General features: G+C 37.3%; 1 protein-coding gene across 5 annotated transcripts in view; it reads left to right on the top strand.

The window, feature by feature from the left end:
* Positions 1-23,359, top strand: part of PATJ (PATJ crumbs cell polarity complex component) — a 373,314-nt gene that overhangs the window by 131,743 nt on the left and 218,212 nt on the right. For all 5 annotated transcript variants that reach the window (XM_047724601.1, XM_047724598.1, XM_047724600.1 and 2 more), the window contains 4 exons: positions 8,199-8,270; positions 9,746-9,923; positions 15,276-15,386; positions 19,429-19,506. In XM_047724601.1, the coding sequence (XP_047580557.1) occupies positions 8,199-8,270; positions 9,746-9,923; positions 15,276-15,386; positions 19,429-19,506 (439 nt within the window). The remainder of the gene's footprint in view (positions 1-8,198; positions 8,271-9,745; positions 9,924-15,275; positions 15,387-19,428; positions 19,507-23,359) is intronic.

Here is a 23,359-nt window from a genome sequence, read left to right as displayed (position 1 = left end):
ATATGATAGGTACTGTTCAAACATTTCCTGTTATCTGTAGCTGCATGACCCTGAGAAGGTTTCCCTGGTGTCTATATTTCCTCACAAAGTGGGTGTTCTTTGAGTTAAGGAAGTATGCATGTAGCGGACTTCATATAATGCCTTGAGCAGTGCTTAATGAAAGGTTGGCAATGATACTAGATGACAGGGATAGACTTACGGGCTCAGAGGTTTCTAGGACAGTGTTCTTTGTTGCCGAGTTTATTAAAACGTGGAAGGAGGTTGTAGTTCATGTGTGTGTGTGTATGTGTGTGTAATGAGTAGGATCAACTCATAGTAAAGAAAAACAAGGTGCCAGAGCTTAAAGCCTGGGAGGATGAACTTGAGATGAAAGCCTTGTATTTAAAATTGAAAAAAAACATGATATAGGTATACTAGTATGCAAATGAAAATAAATATATAGGTATACTAGTACGCAAATGAAAATAAACATTTTGTTATGAATAAGACAGGTGAAATAGGAGGTAGGGTATCATAGTTGGGGAAAGGATTAAATGAGTTAATGTTAAATTTTGAGCCCGAATAAAGTGCCTGGCATTTAATGCCTTTGAAGGCAGTGGTGGGTATTTAATAGATGCACCTTTGAGGTAAACTGCCAGATATTATGTGTAGATTCAGAATGTTAGCAGGAGGCTGAGGATTAGGGGAGAATAAATATGTACATCTGAGCAAGATTACCCTGAAATGTTTGAGTTGATTTCTAGTATAATGCCGTTGGAGCTGTTGCCTACTCTGCAGGCGAAGACAAATGTGAAAAATTAGGACAAGAGATACATAGAGCATTACACTAATGTGTTTGAAAATATAATTAGATCTTTATTTACTAATTCAGGCTCTACAGAAGGCAAAATGAGAAGTAAATTTGATGTAAGAAAGCAACTTACCCATTATGGCTTGAGTTTTTTTTTTCCTTTTTCTTTTTCTTTAAAGATTTTACTTATTAATTTGACAGAGAGAGACAGCAAGAGAGGGAATACAAGCAGGGGGAGTGGGAGAGGGAGAAGCAGGCTTCCCACAGAGCTGGGAGCCTGGCATGGGGCTGGATCCCAGGACCCTGGGATCATGACCTGAGCCGAAGACAGACGCTAACGACTGAGCCTCCCAGGTGCCCCTTGAGTTTTTGTTTCTTAACAAAACTCTTAAACACAATTTTACATATTTCTATAAAATGCACACATTTTAAGGGACAGTTTGTTTAATTTTGATAAACTCCTGTTATCCATAGCCTGATTAAGATATTATGTTCATCATTCCTTTGGCAGTATCCTGCCCCGGGTGTCTACTAATATGACTTCTAACACCATAAAGTATTTCTCCCGTTCTAGAACTCATGTAAATGTTATCATATAGTAAGTACTTTTCTATGTCTGGCTTCTTTCCTTCAGCACAGTCTGTGTCCTTCTAAACTTTAATGTAAGGGAATCCCTAATTATGTATACTGGTGTTGGATAATAATTTGCTTTGCAACTTCAAAATCACAGTGTAACATCTGTGTAAGTAACCCTCCTAGTCTGAAAAACACTAGTGCCTGTTGTCCCTATTCCCTGTGGTGTGTCATGCAAAATTACTGTATAGGATCTGTATTTATTTATTTATTTATTTATTTTTAAAGATTATTTATTATTTACTTGACAGACTTGACAGAGAGAGATCACAAGCAGGCAGAGAGGCAGGCAGAGAGAGAGGAGGAAGCAGGCTCCCTGCTGAGCAGAGAGCCCGATGTGGGGCTCGATCCCAGGACCCTGAGATCATGACCTGAGCCGAAGGCAGAGGCTTTAACCCACTGAGCCACCCAGGCGCCCCTAGGATCTGTATTTAAAGAGAAAAAGATGGGCACCTGGGAGGCTCAGTTGTTAAGTGTCTCCTTCAGCTCAGGTCATGATACTGGGGTCTGGGATAGAGCCCTGCATCGGGCTCCCCTGCTCAGTGGGAAGCCTGCCTGCCGCCCCTTCTCCCAATCCCCCTGCTCGTGTTACCTCTCGCTGTTTCTCTCTGTCAAATAAATAAATAAAATCTTTTTTAAAAAAATTTAAAAATTTGGGGCGCCTGGGTGGCTCAGTGGGTTAAGCCACTGCCTTCGGCTCAGGTCATGATCTCAGGGTCCTGGGATGGAGTCCCGCATCGGGCTCTCTGCTCAGCAGGGAGCCTGCTTCCCTCTCTCTCTCTCTCTCTCTCTGCCTGCCTCTCTGCCTACTTGTGATCTCTCTCTGTCAAATAAATAAATAAAATCTTTTTAAAAATTTTTAAAAACTTTTTTTTAAAAAAGAGGAAAAAAATCTAGAGATAGTTTAGTCACAATCAAAACTCATACTGCTTGCATCATTTAGAAAAGTTCTGAGTTTACTTGACTCTCATTTTGGCTCAGTACTTAGTATTTAGAAATTTTATATGAAAAAAGGTACATTGGAAAGAAAAGGTCTGATTCATCTCATTTTTTTATGATGCTGAAAATTTGATTTGCAAAGTTACTGTGTATCATGATCAAATCTTACATTAATACCCATTTGTTCATTAATGGGGTGGTCCACCTTTCCTCCCAGTTATGTAAAAAATGGTAACTTCGGGGGTGCCTGGGTGGTTTAGTGGGTTTAAGCCTCTGCCTTCTGCTTAAGTCGTGATATCAGGGTCCTGGGATCCAACCCTGCATTGGACTTGCTGCTCAGTGGGGAGCCTGCTTCCCCCCCCGCTCTCTGCTTGCCTCTCTGCCCACTTGTGATCTCTCTCACTCTGTCAAATAAATAAATAAAATCTTAAAAAAAAAATATGTATACCCAGCATTTCATCGAGGCATCTATTACATTCTAGGAATTAAAAAATAAACAAAAAAAACAAACAAAAAAAAAACTCTGGATAACAGTGTGAGAAGTAAATTTCATTTATTTTAACATGAGATTCTAACTGAGCTATCGACCATATTTAATCAATGTATATTATAAAACTTAGGTCGGAAATCCTTTGCTAAAGTTTTAAATATGTGTAAATTTAGATCTTACTGTGTGCAGTAAAAATACTTTACTTTCTCAGTTAAATTTTGATTTGAGTTGAAATGTTGCATTCATACCCAACTTTTCTATCAACATGGACTGGACTGGAGGAAATTATGCTGAATGAAGTAAGTCAAGCAGAGAGAGTCAATTATCATATGGTTTCACTTACTTGTGGAGCGTAAGGAATAACATGGAGGACATTAGGAGAAGGAAAGGAAAAGTGAATTGGGGGAAATCGGAAGGGGAGACGAACCATGAGAGACTGTGGACTCAGAGACAAACTGAGGGTTTTTTTTTTGGAGAAGAGGATGTGCGGGGTTGGTTGATCCTGGTGGTGGGTATTAAGGAGGACACATGTTACATGGAGCACTGGGTGTGGTGCATAAACAATGAATGTTGGGACACTGAAAAAATAAAATTTAAAAAATAAGTAGGGGCGCCTGGGTGGCTCAGTGGGTTAAGCCGCTGCCTTCAGCTCAGGTCATGATCTCAGGGTCCTGGGATCAAGTCCCGCATCGGGCTCTCTGCTCAGCAGGGAGCCTGCTTCCCTCTCTCTCTCTCTCTGCCTGCTTCTCTGTCTACTTGTGATCTCTCTGTCAAATAAATAAATAAAATCTTTAAAAAAAAAAATAAAAATAAATAATAAATAATTTCAAAAAATCAAAAATAATAAATAAATAGTTGCAGTCATGCATGTAAAGTGACCACATTAGTTTGTATAGTTGCTCATCTCCTGGGATTGTATTTCCCAAACAAATCACACTATCTGGATAAGCTTTTGAAAGATGTTTTTGTTTGTTTGTTTGTTTTTTATTTTTATTTTTATTTTTTTTTATTGTTGTTTAAAGATTCTATTTTTAAGTAATCTCCACAACCAACATGGGGCTTGAACTCGCAGCCCTGAGATCAAAATTCTCTTGCTACCCTGACTAAGCCAGCCAGGTACCCCTAAGCTTTTGCAAGTTTTCTCTCTCTCTAGGTATGAAATAATCTGAATAAAATACGGGTAAACTTCCTAAAGAAATATAATGTGCTTTGAAAAAATCAGGGAGTTTCTTCCAACAGAATAATCCTTTTGTTACAATATCAAAACTAAAATTTTGCATCTTCAAGACAGTATTTTCTTTCTCCCTTTAGTTGTATGTGAAAGCCAGCTGTTCTGAAAATTTTTGTTTTTCCTTTTTTTTTTTTTTTTTGAAAAGATTTTATTTATTTATTTGACAGATAGAGATCACAAATAGGCAGAGAGGCAGGCGGGGGTGGGGGGAGCAGGCTCCCTATTGAGCAGAGTACCTGATATGGGGCTCCATCCTAGGACCCAGAGTTCATGACCTGAGCCGGAGGCAAAGGCTTAACCCACTGAGCCACCCAGGCGCCCTGATTTTCCTTTTTTTAAATGGAGAAAGTAACAGTCCATACTAATCTTAAAACTTGGTTTCCATTTTATTTTAGGTTTCTAAAAATTGAATAATAGTAGCATACATGTACAGTAGTAAAAATACCTATGTGGGTTTTTTTTTTTCTTAATGCCTCTTCTGAACTATTTTACCTCACACTTTGATGCCAAATGTGTGAGTTTTCCCCCTGCCCAACTACTGATTTTCTGGACAGTAACTAGTATCTTAAAATTCGATTCCATTCTGACACTAGCTACTCAAGAGTTAGCGCTAATCGCATAGGCTAAGGGCTTAGTGCCACAACTGTCCTGACTTCAGATGCACTTCATAAGTCCCATGTTGCCAGCAGTACTTCTGACCAACCAGCTATGAATTGGGAGTTCCCATGATCCCTTTCTCAGGTTTGATGATTTGCTAGGATGGCTCACAGAACTTAGGAAAGTGCTTTATTTCCTACTTACTTATTGGTTTATTATGAAAGATACAATTGAGAAATAGCCAAATGGAGGAGATGCATAGGGCAAGGTATGGAGGGGAGGGGGCTGTGGAGGAGGCACAGAGCTTCCATGCCTTTCCTGAGTGCAGCACCTTCCCAGCCAGTACATCAGTACCTTGATGTATATGACAACTTGAAAGTTCTCTGAGTCCTATGATAGGGGGTTTTATGGAAGTTCCATTACATGAGCATGATTGATTTCGTCATTGGCCATTAGTGATTGAACTCCATCTCTAGCTCCTCTCCTCTTCCCAGGGGAGGGTGGGACTGAAGGTGCTACCTAATCGTACAGTTGTTTTTCTGGCCACCGGACCCTATCCTGAGGCTAAGTAGGGTCTCACCAAACGTTACCTTATTAGCACAATAAACTCAGGTATGGTTGAAAAGGGTTTGTTAAAAATAACAAAAGATGATCCTGTCACCTCTGTCACTTGAGAAATTTAAGGGTTTTAGAAGCTCAGTATCTGGAACCAGGGACAGAAACCCAATGTTTACTTCTTATTGTCACACCTACTATGATTTGGGATATAGGACAGTAGAAAATGGAAAGGAGGAGGGTTTCAGTGTTGGTTTGATTTTCAAGTTTTTAATTATAGACTTCAATTAATATTTATCTAAAGGGGAATTCTAAAATATAGTAGAGTGGGCTGCCTGGGTGGTTCAGTCGATTAAGCGGCTGCTTCTTGGTTTTGTGGGATTGAGCCCTGCATGCTCAGTGTGGAGTCTGCTTGAGGGTTCTCTCCCCATCTCCTTCTACCCCACCTTGGACTCGTGTGTGCTCTCTTTCTCTTTAAAATTTAAAAAAAAAAAAAAAATCTAAAAAATAATAATAAAAAAAAATAACAGAGCATGAAGATATTCCCTGCAGTAATGTCCATATTCCAGAAAACAGGATATAATGTCAGTGTATCATATTCGAGACAGCAGATAAATTATGTCAATAGCATGGGCTATTAAGATGTTCTTAATTAAAAAATGATTATAATACATGGGGAAAATTTTGATACAAATTCAAAAAAATTATAAAGGAAATGAACATTAAGCCTCAGTTAAATGCCAGTCATATATCATTTAATTCTTACTATTACATAGGGTAATCAAATATGAAAGTTTCTGCTATTAACAACCATCTGAGAAACCTATATGCACATGTGCAAAGAATAACATAATGTGATGAAATGAAAACTTTGCTTAATTTGGTAGAATCATGGGTATCATTTAGGGATTGCATTCCGCTACTTATAAACAAAAACCTACTTAATGTCACTTAACCAAACAGGGCCTTAGTTTTTTTCCTGTAAAAACCCCTGAAGAAGGTGATCTGTCAGGGTCTTAAACACCTTCTTCCTTTCTGCTCTGCTGTTCTTAATGTATTGCTTTAGTCATTGTCTCTTCATGATTTTAAAATGGATCCTTCACCACCAGTGGCCTCTCTGCCTTCTTGGCAAGAAGAAAGGGAAGGTCCTACGAAAGGCTTCTCTCCATTTAATGAGTTTTTCTGGAAATCTCTAGGGACTTTTACTTTGATTTCAGAACTGTAGCACCCAGTTACCATTAGCTGACAGGAAGTTCAGAAATGTATTTCTTTAAAGCTGGGCATAGGTGGCATAGTGCCACCTTCAATAAAAGAGAGATTATGTTGGTGAGGAAGGAGGGAGAGGACATCAGATAAGTATTGGCAAGTACCAGCCAAGCTCTTTTCCTTGAATATCGTGATGCTCTTATTATAAAAATACCCTGGCTGAGGCAAGAAAACCATCTGAGATGCTAATGACTCCTAACGATCCCAACTCCTTTTTTTCTTTTTTTTTTTAAGATTTTATTTATTTATTTGAGAGAGAAAAAGAGAGCAAGCACAAGGGGCAGAGGGAGAGAGGGAGAAACAGACTCTCTACACGGGTCTTGTCCAACACAGGGCTTGATCCTAGGACCCTGACTAAGATCATGACCCAAGCCGAAGGCAGATGCTTAACTGACTGAGCCACCCAGGAGCCCCATGATCCCAATTTCTTAACTGATTTTTAGATAGTCTAGATCCTTTCAGTTTTCTCTTTCTCACTCAGCTGTAAACCATTGTATTCTAGAAAGTCTGTATGTAGAAACAAGTAGGTGGAGTTTTGTTACTTTTTACGGAACTTATTTGAGAGTTCAGAGAAGAATGCAGCATAGAAATTGAGTGTTGCAACAAAGATTTGGATACTGTGAAGAGGTTGTTTAGGAGCCTTCTGTAAGCCTCAGTTCCTCATGTGAAAAGTATAGTAGTATGACCTGCAGTACTTGTAGGTCATGAAGTTTATTTAAGCATAAAACACATTAAAAGTTATTTGGTTGGTTTGTCAGAGAGAAGGGTCTGGGTCTGGGATGGGAGGTGGTGTTCCCCCAGTCTGCAAACAGTATCCCGAGTGGCCAAGCTGCCATGGCAAGGTGGAGGGTTTTTGTGAAGTGAAATGGAATAGGTATTGCCTGTATTTTTGTATGGAGTAATATAGTTTACACTATCAGACCTATTATGTCATGTGGTGGTCCAGAGTCACACACCCATTTCATGGTGCTGGTTAGGCTGGCGCTTAGGACTCCTGACTCCTCCTCCAGATAAAGTATGATAATGTATTTATGCTGTGTGATAGCATTACCATTATAGCTTTTCTGTAATTCAACATTTTATGTTGTGATTTCCACACTAACATAACTTGCTGGGTGAAAGTATGGTGGTAGCTGGGAGGATCAAATGAGACCTAACGTAAGTCAGTCTACCTGCAAACTGCGGAGTGATGGATAATGACACAAAGCATTCATGGGATACAAAGGACAAGGGAATTATTTAGGGCCAAGGTGACAGATCTAGAAAGAGGGATTGTGCTTACCAGCCGTTGAGCCATTTCAGCTACTGACATTGGTTTATGCTGGAGTGTTCTCTTTGCTCAACCAGTACTAAGTTTTAAGGAATATGTTTCCTAATATTTATATATTGATAGAGAAATAAATGTGAAATTGTACAAAGTAAACACAGATTTTTAGAAAATAGCATCTGGAGTATCACCAATAAAAGTGTTGATAATAGTTATGATTTTCTGGTGGTGGGGGATATTTATTGAGTTGAACATTAAAGCAATGTTCCAGTTGATGTATGTATTTTATTGATGTAAATATTTTAAAAGCTTAAAAATCGAGACCTATTTAACTACATATAGATTGTTTAATTTCAAAACTTTCTCGAAACCTTTACTACAGCACCGTGTTTTACAAGTTCTGTGTGTATTTTTTCCTCTCTCCCCTCAGTGAGTTACCTGAGAGAGAAGAAGGTGAAGGAGAAGAAACGCCAAACTTTAGCCACTGGGGTCCACCAAGAATGTATGTCGGTGACGTTACTGGCTTTCTCAGTAGGAGAACACAATTAAGTAGTTGCTCTGTAATTTTATAGTGTCATCGGGACATGCACTGATGGAGAAATTGCCATCATTCACATGGAGGCTGGCCTGAATTTCAGTTTCATTTTGTCTCATGTAGAGATTTTTAGTGGAGCAAAATGACTATAATCAACATTACATGGAAAAAAAAAAAATTACATGGAAAGGGTTTTTTTGTTCTTTTTTTAAAGATTTTATTTACTTATTTGACAGAGAGACTCTGATCACAAGTATGCAGAGAGAGAGGAGGAAGCAGGCTTCCCGCTGAGCAGAGAGCCAGACGCAGGACTCGATCCTGGGACCCTGAGATCATGACCTGAGCCCAAGGCAGAGGCTTAAACCGCTGAGCCACCCAGGCGCCCCTACATAGAGCATTTTTATCATACTTTTTCAGAAAAAGTAATTGACAAATGTCCATGTATGATAGTAACCATCACTATTGCATCACTGCCTTAAAATGCAGTAAAACGTCTTCCTTTTTTTTTTTTTTTTTTTAAATACACAGCAACCATAGTTGAGGCTTCTGGTGTGTACTCATTTATCTCTAGCCTCCTCCTCTTGTGTTCGTGCAAGTCTGTGCCTTGCTTGAGCTAACAGAATAGGAAAGTCTTCCTCTAGCTGCTCTTCCTATTCTTCATGCGTTATTAATCCCACAGGACCCACGTGATCTTTTCTCTTCTTGCATTTCCAAGTTTTGTCTTAAAGACTCATAGGAGCTGTTTTCTGAACTACTTTTTTTTATTTCAGTTAATCATTGGCCGCATCTGTGCCATTTGAGCAAAATTCATAACCATTTGAAGGGCAAGTTTTATTCCATACTTTATTTTTAAAAGTGATGTGGAGATGGGAGGAAAAAGAGAATCTGCCATCTTTCAGAGCAAAATCTGTCCCCAGCTTCAAGAACCACAGGTGAAACCTGCAGACTGGAAAAAGCCGCTTGGGCAACAAGCCTTTTGGTGACAAATTTATTTTATTGCCAAAGTTTGTGCTTTTTGCCAAATGATACATGCTACTTTCTTTTTTTTTTTCTCCCCATCCATTTGTTATTTCCTTCATCCGTTCTTTGCTGATGTTATGGATGTGGATTAAAAGAACTAATTATAGAAAAAAAAAATATATATATATACATACACACACACACACACATATGGGAACATTAAGGCCTAGCCAAATCTCTGAATATTAAGAGGTGTATTTATTGTTTTAGAAATCTTTTTCCAAATTCAAGCTTTCATATGTGCCATGAATTATTGATAATGTCCTATAATTTTGGAACTGGCTGCAGTTTTGATAACATTTGTAAAAATATAATCATAGAAAATATGAGTCACAGGGATATAGTCCAAATCGAACACTTACAGTGATAGTCCAACAAATTATATTAGCTTACTCATAAGTGAATTTATTTTCTTTTTACAGTGTTGAGATATTTAGAGAACCCAATGTGTCTCTTGGTATTAGTATTGTTGGTGGACAAACTGTTATAAAACGCCTGAAAAATGGAGAGGAACTGAAAGGTATATTTATCAAACAAGTTTTAGAAGACAGTCCAGCGGGAAAAACAAATGCTCTTAAAACAGGAGATAAAATACTCGAGGTAAGTGCTGTTAAAACTCTGTTTGTGTTTGAAACCTACTCTAAGACAGTAATCATTTAACCAGAAGTCCTTCCTTCATTTGTCAGGGTATATGTGGATACAATTGGTGTATTTGCTTCTGGTGCCCTAGTTTGTATGTTGTTCATATAACTTTATGAGATTCTAAAGTTGAGGTGGCAGCATACAGCATATACAAAGGATCAGCTGGCCAAAAATACAGTTTTACAGTTTAATAGAATGAGGCTGCCTGTGAGCCTTGTGCTTCTCCCACAGCGTTTAAGAAATGCTAATTTTTTTCCATCATTTAAAAAATATCTAATATTCTTCTTTTAAACTGAAGTATAGTTGACACGCAATGTTCCATTAACTTGCAGTCATACTAGGTATACAACATAGTGATTCGACAATTCTGTACGTTACGCAGTGCTCCCAGTGCCCCAGGGCTCCCAGTGCTCGCTGCAAGTGTGCTTAGCGTCTGTTACCATCAACATTGTTAAAATATTACTGACTATATTCTCTATAACAAGCTCTACATTTTATAACGATGTGTCAGGATAGCCATGCTCATCCTCCCAGAGTCCATTGGAGGAAGGGGTGAATCCATTGTTCACGTGTGGTAGGCCTTGCAGAGCAGAGTTTAGGGCACATCAAGGCACTGACAATGTCCTGAAGTCTGAGTCTCCTGCATTTCTTGGCACTGGCTTATTGGATGACATTGTATTAAATATCTTCAGCCCCAGAATCTGTGGGTTCTTGATACATGCTTTATAACACTAAGCTTTAGCTGTGGTGTTTTAGTTTTGGTAGAATGAAAAGAGCTCTGGAGGTCACAGGTTGAAGTCTTGATTGCCCTATTTATTTTCTGTCTGTTCTTGGACATATTGTTAGACCCACCTTATTCTCAGTTTCGAAATAAAATGGAAATGAGAATTTAAAACCCAGAGCATCACTCTGAGGATTAAAGCAAAGAACTGTGTAAAAGTGCTCTGTATATACAGATACTAGGTTGTATTCGTGTTTTTGAAATCAAAAAGATTTCAGACACACGGGGATATGGCAATGAAGAAAATGAACAAAATTCCTACTCTTAGGGGATTTCCATGGTAGTGGGGAAGATTGGTTATGGAAGGGAGAGTGAGCAAGAGAGTGGGGAGAGAAAAAGTCTAAGAGGTAATGTGAAGCCACATCACAGAGGGCTTGGAAGGTTGCCTTCTCTGAACGCAGTGAGAGTCCATTAGAGAATTACAAGTGCATACATATTTTAAAAGGATTACTCTGGCTTCTGGGACAGGTGCGGTTTCCTTTATTTAGAATTTGCATGGCACGTTGTTTTTTTCATCCCTTGGCTTTCACCCTTATGATTTTGTTTTAGGTGTATGTTTTGTAAGCAGCCTATAACTGAATTTTGCTCTATTTAAATCTACCTTGATAATTTTCATCTAATAAATGACACTGATTCTTTTTTTTTATTACTGATATATTTGAACTTAATTTTTAAATATATATTTTGTGTTTTGTTTGGTCTTTTCTTCCCCTTAACTTTCTATTGTGAAACAGAATCATAGGAAATTGTAAAGAAATGTGTAAGGAAGTCCCAGGTACACTTAACCTCCCTCAGCCTCCACCAGTGTTAATGTGTGACACAGCTGTAGTACGATAACAAAACTGAAATACTGATATTGGCACAATTCATAGACCTTATTTCGATTTCACCAGTAATACATGCGCTCATGTATAACTGTGTGTGTTTTTGTAGCTCTCCACTGTTTCATCCCGTGTGTAGCCTTGCATAACCACCTCACAGTCAAAGAAACTCCACCTGATCACCACAAGATTCCCCTGTGTCCTCCCCCGCAGCCTCTTCCCCTGACATATCCCCCCATACCTAACTTCTGGCAACTACTAATCTGTTTCTCCATGGCTGTAATTATATTATTTCACAGTTGTCACATAAGTGGAATTATATATTCTGCATCTTTTTGAGATTGGTCTTTTTCACTCAGCATAATCTCACTGAAGTTCATTTAATTTGTTGTATCCATCAATAGTTCATTCCCTTTTATTGTGACTGAATAATATTCCATGGTGTGGAAGAGGTACCAGAGTTTAACCATTTGCTCACTGGAAGACAATGGGTTGGGGTACCTAGGTGATGGCTATTGTTTTGGCTCAGGTCATGATCTCAGGGTTTTACAGTCACCCTACATTGGGCTCCACGCTCAGCAGGGAGTCTGCTTGGGACTTTCTCTTTCCTGTGCCTCTGTCCCTCCACTGCGTGCACTAGCTCTCTTTGTCTCAAATAAATAAATCTTAAATCTGTATCTATAAATAAATAATCCTGTGCCCCTGTCTCCCCACTGCATGTGCTTGCACACGCTCTCTCTCTCTAATAAATAAATCTTAAATCTACATAAATAAATAACATGTAATATTTAATATATATTTAAGAAAGATACCTGGGTCGTTTCCAGCTTTTGGCTATTATGACTAAAACTTCTATTACTTCTGTGAACATTGGTATACAAGTTCTTAAGTGAAAATAAGTCTTCATTTGGTCTGAAGTAAATGCCCAAAAATGCAATTACTGGTTGTATGGTAAGTCCATTTTTAGTTTTGAAGGAAACTATTTTCCAGAGTGGCTGTACTATTTTTACATTCCCACCAGCAACATGTGAGTGATCCGGTTTCTCCACATTCTCACCAACATTTGGTGTCATTATTTTTCGGACATTCTCCTAGGTAGATATCTTGTTTTGAGTTTCCCTAATGGCTAATGATAAAGAACTTTCCATGCCATCTGTACATTTCCTCTTTAGTGAAATGTTTATGCATGTCTTTTGCCTATTTTCTAATTGTAATGTTGATTGTTTTATCTTTTTAAATTATATGTTTTCCCCCTCACTTCTCTGTGCTGTGAGTTGAGTACAAAGTATTCTCTTACTAATCCATCACTCTTATATGCTAATAAGAACCCACTGCTTTGTCCCAGATGTAATCATTTCTTTAAACTCACAGCAGATTTGAAATGTTAACACTTTTTTATTTTGTCAACCATGCTGAGTCATTTTGTTTACTTTTTTCCTGTAAAAAGCATCACTTATTTGTTTTGATTTTAAGTAAAGCTTAATAATCACTTCTCTGCCTTGAAACAGTTGCATAAAGGAGCTAGGTCTTTATAAAGAAGAATTTGTTGACCTGGGAGGTTAGCAATTAATTTAACTTTTAGAAATGGGTCTTACCTGTGTGAATGAACACACTTCTGGGTTATACATTTGAAGCTGAGAAAAATTTAAGATTATATTTCTGTGGTAGTGTAGCAGAATTCCGTTTTTTCTCCTAACTTCCCAACTTCAATGATTCCCATTTAACCCTGTGGAAATCCGGAAGATGAAATGGTTCTTCTGTAGCTTCTGCTTCCCTTACTGTTGAATGTTTTGGAGATTAGGTCATTCGTAAGAAGCTTCACGAGATTGTTGTGATAGCTTTTAAGTTTCAGTTAAAATTTTTTTCTGTATTGGTTTATAGTTATTCATATCCTTCCTGGGTTCATATGGGAAAAGAGGTTTCACAGAGCTTATTAAAATCTTCCAGTGGATGTCTGCTAGAATAAAAGGCCAGAGTTCTTGCCACAGCTGCCTCCTGACCTCACCTCTCTGCACCCTCCCTCTTACACTGGGCTTTATACTCCCCTGCTTTTAAACCCCTCTCCCGGGGCACCTGGGTGGCTCAGTGGGTTAAAGCCTCTGCCTCCTGCTCAGGTCATGGTCTCAGGGTCCTGGGATCGAGCCCCACATCAGGCTCTCTGCTCAGCAAGGAGCCTGCTTCCTCCTCTCTCTCTGCCTGCCTCTCTGCCTACTTGTGATCTCTGTCTGTCAAATAAATAAATAAACTCTTTAAAAAACAAAACAACAACAACAACAAAAAACCCTCTCCCACACCAGGCTCCTGTCTCCTACCTTCTGGCCCTTACCTCTGTGTCCCTCAGCTTGGGACGTGCTTGTTTTTCTCCTCACCATGCTCTGATTCACTGACTGACCATTCCCATCACTTCCAGCTCCTTGATTCCCATTGCTTTTACTGAACTTGTCTAGGGAAACCACATCCTAGTTAAATGCAACTCTTGGCTTATTTCCGGTCCCTAGCATGGCTGGAGAAAATAACCAGCGAGGCTGTCTGGTCTCATTTTAAATTCATGAGCTCCTTCTCAAGAGAGTCTTTAGCTCTGCCTTGCAATCCTGTAAAATTTCCCAGGTTCTTTCACTGTCCTCCTTCCAGAGGTAACTCCTTCACACCTCCTGAACGGTCTTCCTCCCTCTTAATCTCAGTTTGTGGCGCTTGTTTCTTATTTCATGGAGAAAATAGAGGCAGTCAAAAAGGAACTTCCCCTTGCTCTCACCGTGTGCCAAAACTTTTTTCTATCTGTATCTGTAACAACATAGGAACGTAGGAACTATTTGTGCTTCTAACCAATCTCCCTAACTTGTGCCACGGAAGTCATTCCCTTTTCACTGTCCAAGGATTCATGCATTTTCCCTCCACCACACCATGGTTACTGTAATACCTCCCAGCTTAAACACGAAAGCCAACCTCGATCCCACAGCCCTGTCCACCTACATCCCTGCTTGGTCTCCTGATGGCAAAGAAGTATTCACAGATCATCACTAGCCACTGACCGTAAGCCACCCCAACATTTACCAGGGCTTTGATACGTTACCAGTTTGAAAGACTGGTTCTGTTAAATACGGTAAATAGAAAATGCTCTTGGAGATTGTGGACATGTTTGCAAGTTAGGGTCTCTGAAATTTGTATGATAAGGAGTTATGTAGACTTACTCCAATTTACTGAACAGAGAACACTTTCAGTAAAAAGAACCTATGGATATTTTCTTAGTTCTTTTTTAAACATAATTTGAGAGATGTTCAACTGCTCAATTAAAATAATGGACAATTTACTTAAAATATTGTACTTCTCAGTTTGAGAGAAGAGTCCAGACCACGCTCCCCTGTCCCCACTCAGAATTCTGTGCTGTGTTTAGTGGCATAGGTGACATCATAGTTCAGAAGCTGCTTAAGGTTCTATCACTGACCGAGCTCCCTATTTTGGATAATTATATATTACCAGGGCTATTGTTATTAAGATACTTGTTTTACTCAATTTTCTTGAAGGTAAAATGTTATTTTCCTTAAACATGTTTTTAATAAGCTTTTTATGGGCCTTTTTTTTTTTTTTTTTTTTTTTTTTTGCTTTGGTCTAATTCATTAGATCATTAGATTCTGGTTGTTCTCATCACTAGATAATACATATGAACTCTAGAGCCTTTCTAATTGAAATAAAATCACTTCTGTGTTTTAGGTGTCTGGAGTAGATTTGCAGAATGCCTCTCACAGAGAAGCAGTTGAGGCCATTAAGAATGCAGGAAATCCTGTGGTATTCGTTGTTCAGAGCTTGTCATCTACTCCAAGAGTAAGCTTTAGTTGGTATTTTTAAAAAATTTAAAAATATTCTCTATCTATGGACCAAGCTTTTGCCTCCATTTATTTTTCCATGTATTTTCATTTTGATCCTGCTATTACCTACAAAAAGCATTACTTCATAAAAATTTAGTTATTAACTTCACCTTCTCCTTTTTCTTCTTTGATTTTGGTCTTTTGGTCAACTTTGAATCATTCCAGTCTGCCTTGGTATAAGTCACAGGCTATGGAGTTAGACCTGTTTTCCATTCCTTAATTCCCTGTTGACCAGCTTTGCTAACTTAGAGATTAAGTTACTTGACTTTTCTGAGTCAGTTACTTTGTTTATAAAATACTTTGAACATAAAGGGGGTCAGATATGAAAACATCCTAGAGGTACCTCCATGCCCTGTATAGTTATTAAAAGAGCATAAAAATGCAAATGTGGTGCATTGTTGTACATCCTGAATTCAAAACTAGCAGTAATTAATTGTAACACTTTTATCTGTAATAAATAATTTTTTCAGTATGGAATTAGAATTCTGTTACATAGATGTCAGTGGCAGGATTTGTACTTTATTTTGCAATATGCAGCAGAAACATCACCCCTAAGCCCTGTGCCTGGAAGAAAGGTTTATTTCTCTTTCTTATAGTGGAAGACAGCTGTTCAAAACATAGGCACTTCTGAACAGTAGAAAAACTGCGTATTTTTTAAAATGCTTTTCAGTAAATGATGTGGTGCTTTCAACCTTTTGTATGTCAAGGCATACAGAAAATAATATTTGTATGGCAACCTGGGCAAACAGAGGTTGGCTGCCCTGAGGGTGGGGGGTATCAATACATTTTGATGTAACTTAGAACCTGCCTGCACTCAGGGTCCTGCAAGGTCACCCTCCCCAGCGGGGGCAGCTCTGCTGGGGTACACTGTGTTGCAGTATGAACCTTCCCAGTCTTAGTGCTGTGTTTACACCGTCAAGACTCCCTGAGAATGGGGAACTGAATAATGTCTTCCTATTTTCATACAGTTTGAAATTTGGGGGGAATCCACTTTTTAATTCACTTTTTTTGGAAACCACGTTTTTGGAATCCACCTTTTATTTCTTACAATATTAAGAAAGTAGTTGAGGCTGTCAGTTTTATTTCTGGAGACTGAGTTCCATAGGAAAATTGGCCAGGTTATTCCTTGCCAAATGGTACTTCCAAAGAAATAGTTTTAAATGAGAATGAGCTGGTGACTTGATACCCTTATGTGGCCACTTATGACTGCCCTGCCAAAAAAATATTCAAAGCAAAAAAAGATTATATAGTCAACCAAAAAGGCCAAGCAAGCATTTAATCCAGCCTTTGCTGGTGAGTTGAGGTGGAAATTTTCACTCTGGTGACACAAACAGCGCAATTTCTTTCACTGCTCAAAAAAAGAAAATCTTCTTAGGCGTCATGCCATGCTCAAGTCACTTATTCCCCATTCAGCACAAGAGACTGCCACATTGTGCATTTGGTTCATCAAGCATTGAGCTATCTCTGGTTCTAGGCAAGGGAGCACATTCAGGTGATGGACATGACTTGTTCCATTTTTTAACACAAAGTAATTCCTGTTGAATGAGGCGTTAAAAGGAATCAAGTTTCATATCGTTGCAAAATGGCGCTCTCGTGGGCTTATTTATTGTTGCAAGTAATAGTGGTCATCACAGAAATAGAAAATAGAGCCAAATGCTTAATCATTTTTGACCACTTTACATTAATATTGAGATTTTCTGCAAAACCCCAGAAGAAGTCATTTTCTAACATTGGGACCATCAAGGAGACCCTATGTCTAAAGTGCCCTGGTCACATGGAGATTGTTATTAACATCATCAATTGAACAGTGGTGTTTATATTTGTACTTCTTAAAAAATTCTTTGCGTTATATTTTACTTTTTTATATTTGCACTTTTAACAGATGCTTTTGGAATTTCACCAACACATTACCTTTTTAAGCTTTTTCTCCTCAATTCCTCAGTAGTGTTTTCAGCATGCTAGAAAGAAATGCGTGTATCCACTTAGATTTATTTGGCAAGTGCTTGTTTGAGTGAACTGATTTATACTACACTCCTCTATAGCAAGTTTTTATGCCAGGGTATTTATTTCCCACTTAATAACATAGGTACATTTCACATGCTGTTCTTCCACATTCCAAAACAAACCTGTTTGAAATTGGGATCATCCCTTCAGTTCATTAAATTTATTATCCTATGTTGCCTTCTTTTCCCATGTATTCCATTTGTCCTTCCCTAATACCATGGTTTCATAATGGCACCCAAACTTCTTTTATGTGTACACTTCCATACTAAATGTATAAAAATAAAAGTTTCACTGTCACAAGAAATATGCCATCTTCTGCTTTTATTAAAGATGCAGTCTTCTTGGTAAGCCTTTGGCCTTCCAAATTTGGCTAATGGTACGTTTACAGAGATATATTTCTGTGCCGTTTAAGAACAGTGTAAACTTAGGAGTGGCAGCTGACGTTGTGTCCCATCCCAGAGCTTCTGCTCTTCAGCTCCAGCCGGTTTTTCCCATGGGAAAAGGTAGGTCCAGTGTGGACAGGTTTTACCAGGGAGGCCAAGTACTTTGTTTTAAGATTCTTCAGGACAAGAAATACATGCCTGTAGATCAACCAGGTTTTGAACTTGGGCCTTTCATGTTAGTGTTTGAAAATGACTTCTTTTGAAGTCTTGCAGAAAGTCTCAAAGTTAAAGGACTTGGATTATTATTTGTATTAAACGGAGGAATAAACACTAAGCACTAACAATGTCTGTTCACATATAAAACATTAAGTATATGTTATGTGTTATTACTATTTCCTTCCTATCTATCTATCTATCTATCTATCTATCTATCTATCTATCTATCTATCTATCTTTAAGGAGGCTCCATGCACAGTGTGGGGCTTGAACTCATGATCCTGAGATGACGAGTTCCATGCTTTACCACCTGAGCCAGTCAGGTGCCTCTGTTGTTTTTATTTAAATGAAACATTTCTGAGACTTAATCATTTGTTCCAAAATAAGTTTATTTCTTTAGACTCTATATTAAAGGCCAAGAAAATTTAATCTTAAATTGCATGTATAGAGAGAGGTATTTTTTGCTTTGCTTTGTTTTGTTTTTTAAATTACCCCTAGGCAGGCAGTTTCTTTACATTTCTGGGAAAGGAGATTTGTTTTTTCTTACAACCCTCATGTCTGTCATCAGATTCTATGCCAAGATTATTTGTGTTAGCTATTTGAGGAGCCTTTAAAAAAAAATCACTAAAAATTTTATATTTTCCCAAGATGTTTCATAGATTGTTTGGTAAAAAGAAATGAGTCAAAAAGTAATCTATGCTGTTGGCACCGTTGAGAATTAAAAGTATTTCTATGAAATGGAACTATTTTGTTCATGTATAAACATTTATTGAGTGCAACTATGTAATGGGTTCTTTCTGAGCACTATGTATAGTGATAAATTACTAAATTCCAGCTCTCATTGAGCTTTTATCCAGAGATGTAAATAGATCTGTGGTTTATCTTCATGCTAACAGTACTAGTGTAATATTTATTGAGTGTGCACAGTGTACTAGATAATATACTTGATTTGGGATACAGTGATGAATAAGGTAAATCACATAAATGATGCCTCCTGTGTTCTAGGGAGGGTTTCATATACGTCACCCCTAAAACTGTTTTTGCAAAATGAGATGTTTGGATGATAGTCAGTTTTGAGACTTTCTTTTTCATCATCTTCATTTTCACTTTCTGGATCTACACATATTGTGAGTTTATGGTTCTTCGATGTTACACACACATACACACGTATGCATGCACACAATATTTTGGGTAATCTAGCTTGTAATAATTTTCAGATTGTATTGTTTGCCTTGAATTCTGCTTTTCATGTCTTTATTTTTTAGATGAAGTTAGTGACTTAGTTAAGTAAGATTTTAACTGTTTAAAAAATTAGGAAATGTAATGGTTGTGATATTTAAATGTTTTATTCCTTTTCCCTTCCTTTTGTGTGTGTGTGTGTGTGTGATATCATAGGTCCTTCCTAGTGTGCATAACAAGGCTAACAAAGTCGCTAATAACCAGGACCAAAACACCGAAGAAAAAAAGGAAAAGGTAACGTGAACCTCTCAAGCCTTTTAAAAATGTTTTTTGATTTAAAATAAAATGGTTTTGGTATCTTTTTTCCTATCTGATCTGCAATTAATAAGAATGGTGTTTTGAGGGGCGCCTGGGTGGCTCAGTGGGTTAAGTCTCTGCCTTCGGCTCAGGTCATGATCTCAGGGTCCTGGGATTGAGCCCCACATCAGGCTCTCTGCTCAGTGGGGAGCCTGCTTCCCCTTGCTTCCCCCCGCCCGCCCCTGCCTACGTCTCTGCCTACTTGTGATCTCTCTGCGAAATAAATAAATAAAATCTTCAAAAAAAAAAAATGGTATTTTGACTAGTATCAGGCTAGAAGGACTGTGTTAAAAACGTTTCCTTCCTATGAGTCTAACTAGTTCTGGCCAGGATGAAAGCCAGAAACATAGTGAAACATAGGTCAAAAATGTGATAAAGCACCATTCATCCCTTGTCATCTTTGTCTGTCTTTCCTGTTCAGTTGAGCTGGTTGTCTGTCCATTCCCAGAAAATGCGTCTTCCCCTAGGGAATTTAGGGGACTTTGATCTTGCAGTTCCCTCAGCCTGGAAATCCATTTCCCACATTGCTCTTCCTTTTATCCTCCAAGGAGCAACCCAAAGGTCATCTCTCCTGAGAAAACATTCCTTACCATCAATCAAAATTCGTCATCCATCCTTGTTTTCCCACCTCTGTTCTAGTAAAGTCCATCTAAAATTTATTTTAGGATATAGTATTAGGTAAGGATAAGTTTTTATTTTTCCCCCATAAAGATAACTATCCTACTATTAATAGGCCCTCCATTACCTACTGACTTGTATACAATCTGTCCTAGCTCAGGTTATCAGGGGTTCTGCTTCTGAGTTTTCTCTTTGTTCCCCATGTCTGTCCCAGCACAAATACTACACTAGCTCAATTATTAAAGCTTAATAATAAATCTTGTTTTCTAGTAGAACAATTTCCTTTACATATTTCTTCTTCTTTAGAGGTGTCTTCCCTATTTGTATCCCTTTTCTTTTCTCTGAATTTTAGGACTAGCTTGTCAAATCCCACAAAAAAATCTCAGGATTTTGATGGGAGTCATATCATATCTATTGATTAATTTTTAAAGAAGTAGATCTTTATGACATCTAACCTTTTTAATCATTGACATGGTATATCTTTCTATATATTAAATTCTTTTTTCTTTCAATTTTTACAATTTTCTTGAGTAAGGTATTATAAATCTTTGGTCTATTCCTAGATACTCTTACATTTTGTATTGCTTTTAAGTATTTTAAACTGCATTTTCTGTTGTTGCTAGTATGTAGACATAGAATTGATTTTTTTATGTATTTATTTGATATCGTATAACGTTACTGCCTTATTTTTAGTAAAGAATCCAGTGCATAACACTGGGAAAACTGAAAGACTGAAACAAAATCACTCATAAACTCACCACCTAAATATAAACTTACTAAATATTTTAAATACTTTATGTAGAGCTTTCTACTGTCTTTATGTCCTCCATAAATATATATAATTTTAATAATATGAATCTCAGATTCTAATACTATGTAGATTTTTATTTCTGGATTTTCTGTATGGTGATAATAATCATTCTGGATAAAGGCAGTTTTCTTTTTCCCCTTTTTCCAATCTTACTATATCTACTAAAACCTCCATTGTGTTTAATAAAGTAGTAATAATAGCTATCATTTTTTCCTCCTGATATTTAAGAAATTGCTTTTAATATTTCGCCATTGAATATAATGTGTGTTGTAATTTTTTGTAGCTAATCTTTCAGGGTTAAGGAAGTAACCCCTTTCTTATTTTGCTAAGTATTTTTATCATGAATGGCATTGGGATTGAATTTTATCAGATGTATTATCTTGCCATTGAATATAATGTGTGTTGTAATTTTTTGTAGCTAATCTTTCAGGTTAAGGAAGTAACCCCTTTCATTCTTATTTTGCTAAGTATTTTTATCATGAATGGCATTGGGATTGAATTTTATCAGATGTATTATCTGCATTAACTGAAATAATTGTGTATTATACATTTTTTTCTCCTTGAATCCCTTAATGTGGTAAATTACATTAATAGATTTCATAATGTCAAACCAATCTTGAATTCTTGGATTAAACTTAATTCGATCATGATTTTTTTTTGCACATTGCTGCACTATTTCCATTAGGATTTTTGCATCTGTGGTTAGGAATGAAATTGTGCTGGAATTTACTATTGTACCTGCTTTTGAATATATGAGACTACTAAAATGAATAGTAGGTGTATTTCTTCTTTTTTAGTTCTCTGAGCATTTCTGTAAAATGGTTATTATTCATTGCTTAAATCTTTGGTCACACTAGCTTATGAAGCCATTTTGGGCCTGTGTTTTCTATGTCGGAAAAAATCTAAAATGCTGATTCAGTTCTTCAGTACTTGTGGAACTATTCAGATTTTCTGTTCTAGAGTCAGTTTTGGTTATTGATTCTTTTCTAGGAATATTGTTGTAACTTAATTTTTTACATTTGTTGGAATAGAGTTGTTTATCTTTTTTTTTTTTTTTTAAGATTTTATATATTTATTTGACAAGAGAGAGCACAAGCAGGGGGAAAGGCAGGCAAAGGCAGAGGGAGAGGGAGAAGCATGCTCCCCGCTGAGCAGAGAGCCAAATACGGGCCTCCACTCCAGGATCCTGGGATCATGACCTGAGTTGAAGGCAGACACTTAGCTGACTGAGCCACCCAGGCACCCCAAAGTTGTTTATTATCTTAGCTTGAATTATGCTTGCTCCATCTATAGTTCTTTTACATTGTGAATATAGTTTATAGTTTACTTTTTACTTTTTTCTTAATCTTGAAAGTAGTTGTCATTTAATTTCTCAAAAAATTTTTTTTGTAGTTGACATAGCATTACATTAGTTTCAAGTATGTCGTTCCTCCATTTGAAGTTCTGATTTTTGAGCTGTGTTAGTCATCTCTGTCGTATCCTTATTCTTTTGTCAGAGAGCACAAGAGGGGGAACAGCAGACAGAAGAAGCAGGCTACCTGCTGAGCGAGGAGCCTGATGTGGGACTCGATCCCAGGACCCTGGGATCATGACCTGAAGGCAGATGCTTAACCCACTGAGCCACCCAGGCATCCTTATTCTGCTTGATTTTGTTTCATCTTTATATTGTTCTCATCTCTATATTTTGTTCTCATCTTTATATTGTTTGGTTTTCCTCCCCCCAACCGTAATCTCTAAGTAGTTGTAGAATTTATTAATTTTTTAGCTATTTTTTAATAAAATAATCATTTAATACCATATATTTCCTTTTAAGTCATTCTTTACATCCCAAGATTTTAAGTTGAATGTCTATTATTCAGTACTGTTTTTTTAAGCCCCCACATTTTCTTCTTACCCAAATTTATTTAGAAATGTATCTTTAAATTTCCACATGAATATTTTTAAAAACCTATTATTTTCTAACATATTTCCATTATAATCAAAGATTGTGGTTTATGTAACATTCTTTTGCATTAGTTGGGACTTTTTTTGTCCTATCATATTCTCAGTTATTATAAATTTATTATAAATTTACTATTTGTTATTATAAATTTATTATTATAAATGTATATCTCTGAATAGCATAGTAGGTTTTCATTTGGAAGATTTTATTTTTAAGTAATCTCTACACCTAACATGGGGTTCAAACTCAACCCCAAGATTAGGAGTCACACATTCTACCAACTGAGCCAGCCAGGTACTCCTAGCATGATAGTTAATTGGGTGTAGGTTTATATACAAAGTCACTAGAGCAAATTAGTTAATTAAGTTATTCAGATACTTGTGTTTTCTTGAGGGTGGGGTCAGGGTAATCTAGCAATC

Source organism: Lutra lutra, chromosome 4 (genome assembly GCF_902655055.1).
Source record: "Lutra lutra chromosome 4, mLutLut1.2, whole genome shotgun sequence".
Classification (NCBI taxonomy): Eukaryota; Metazoa; Chordata; class Mammalia; order Carnivora; family Mustelidae; genus Lutra; species Lutra lutra.
The sequence above is the reverse complement of the archived record's forward strand: the minus strand, read 5'-3'. Positions and strand labels throughout refer to the sequence as shown.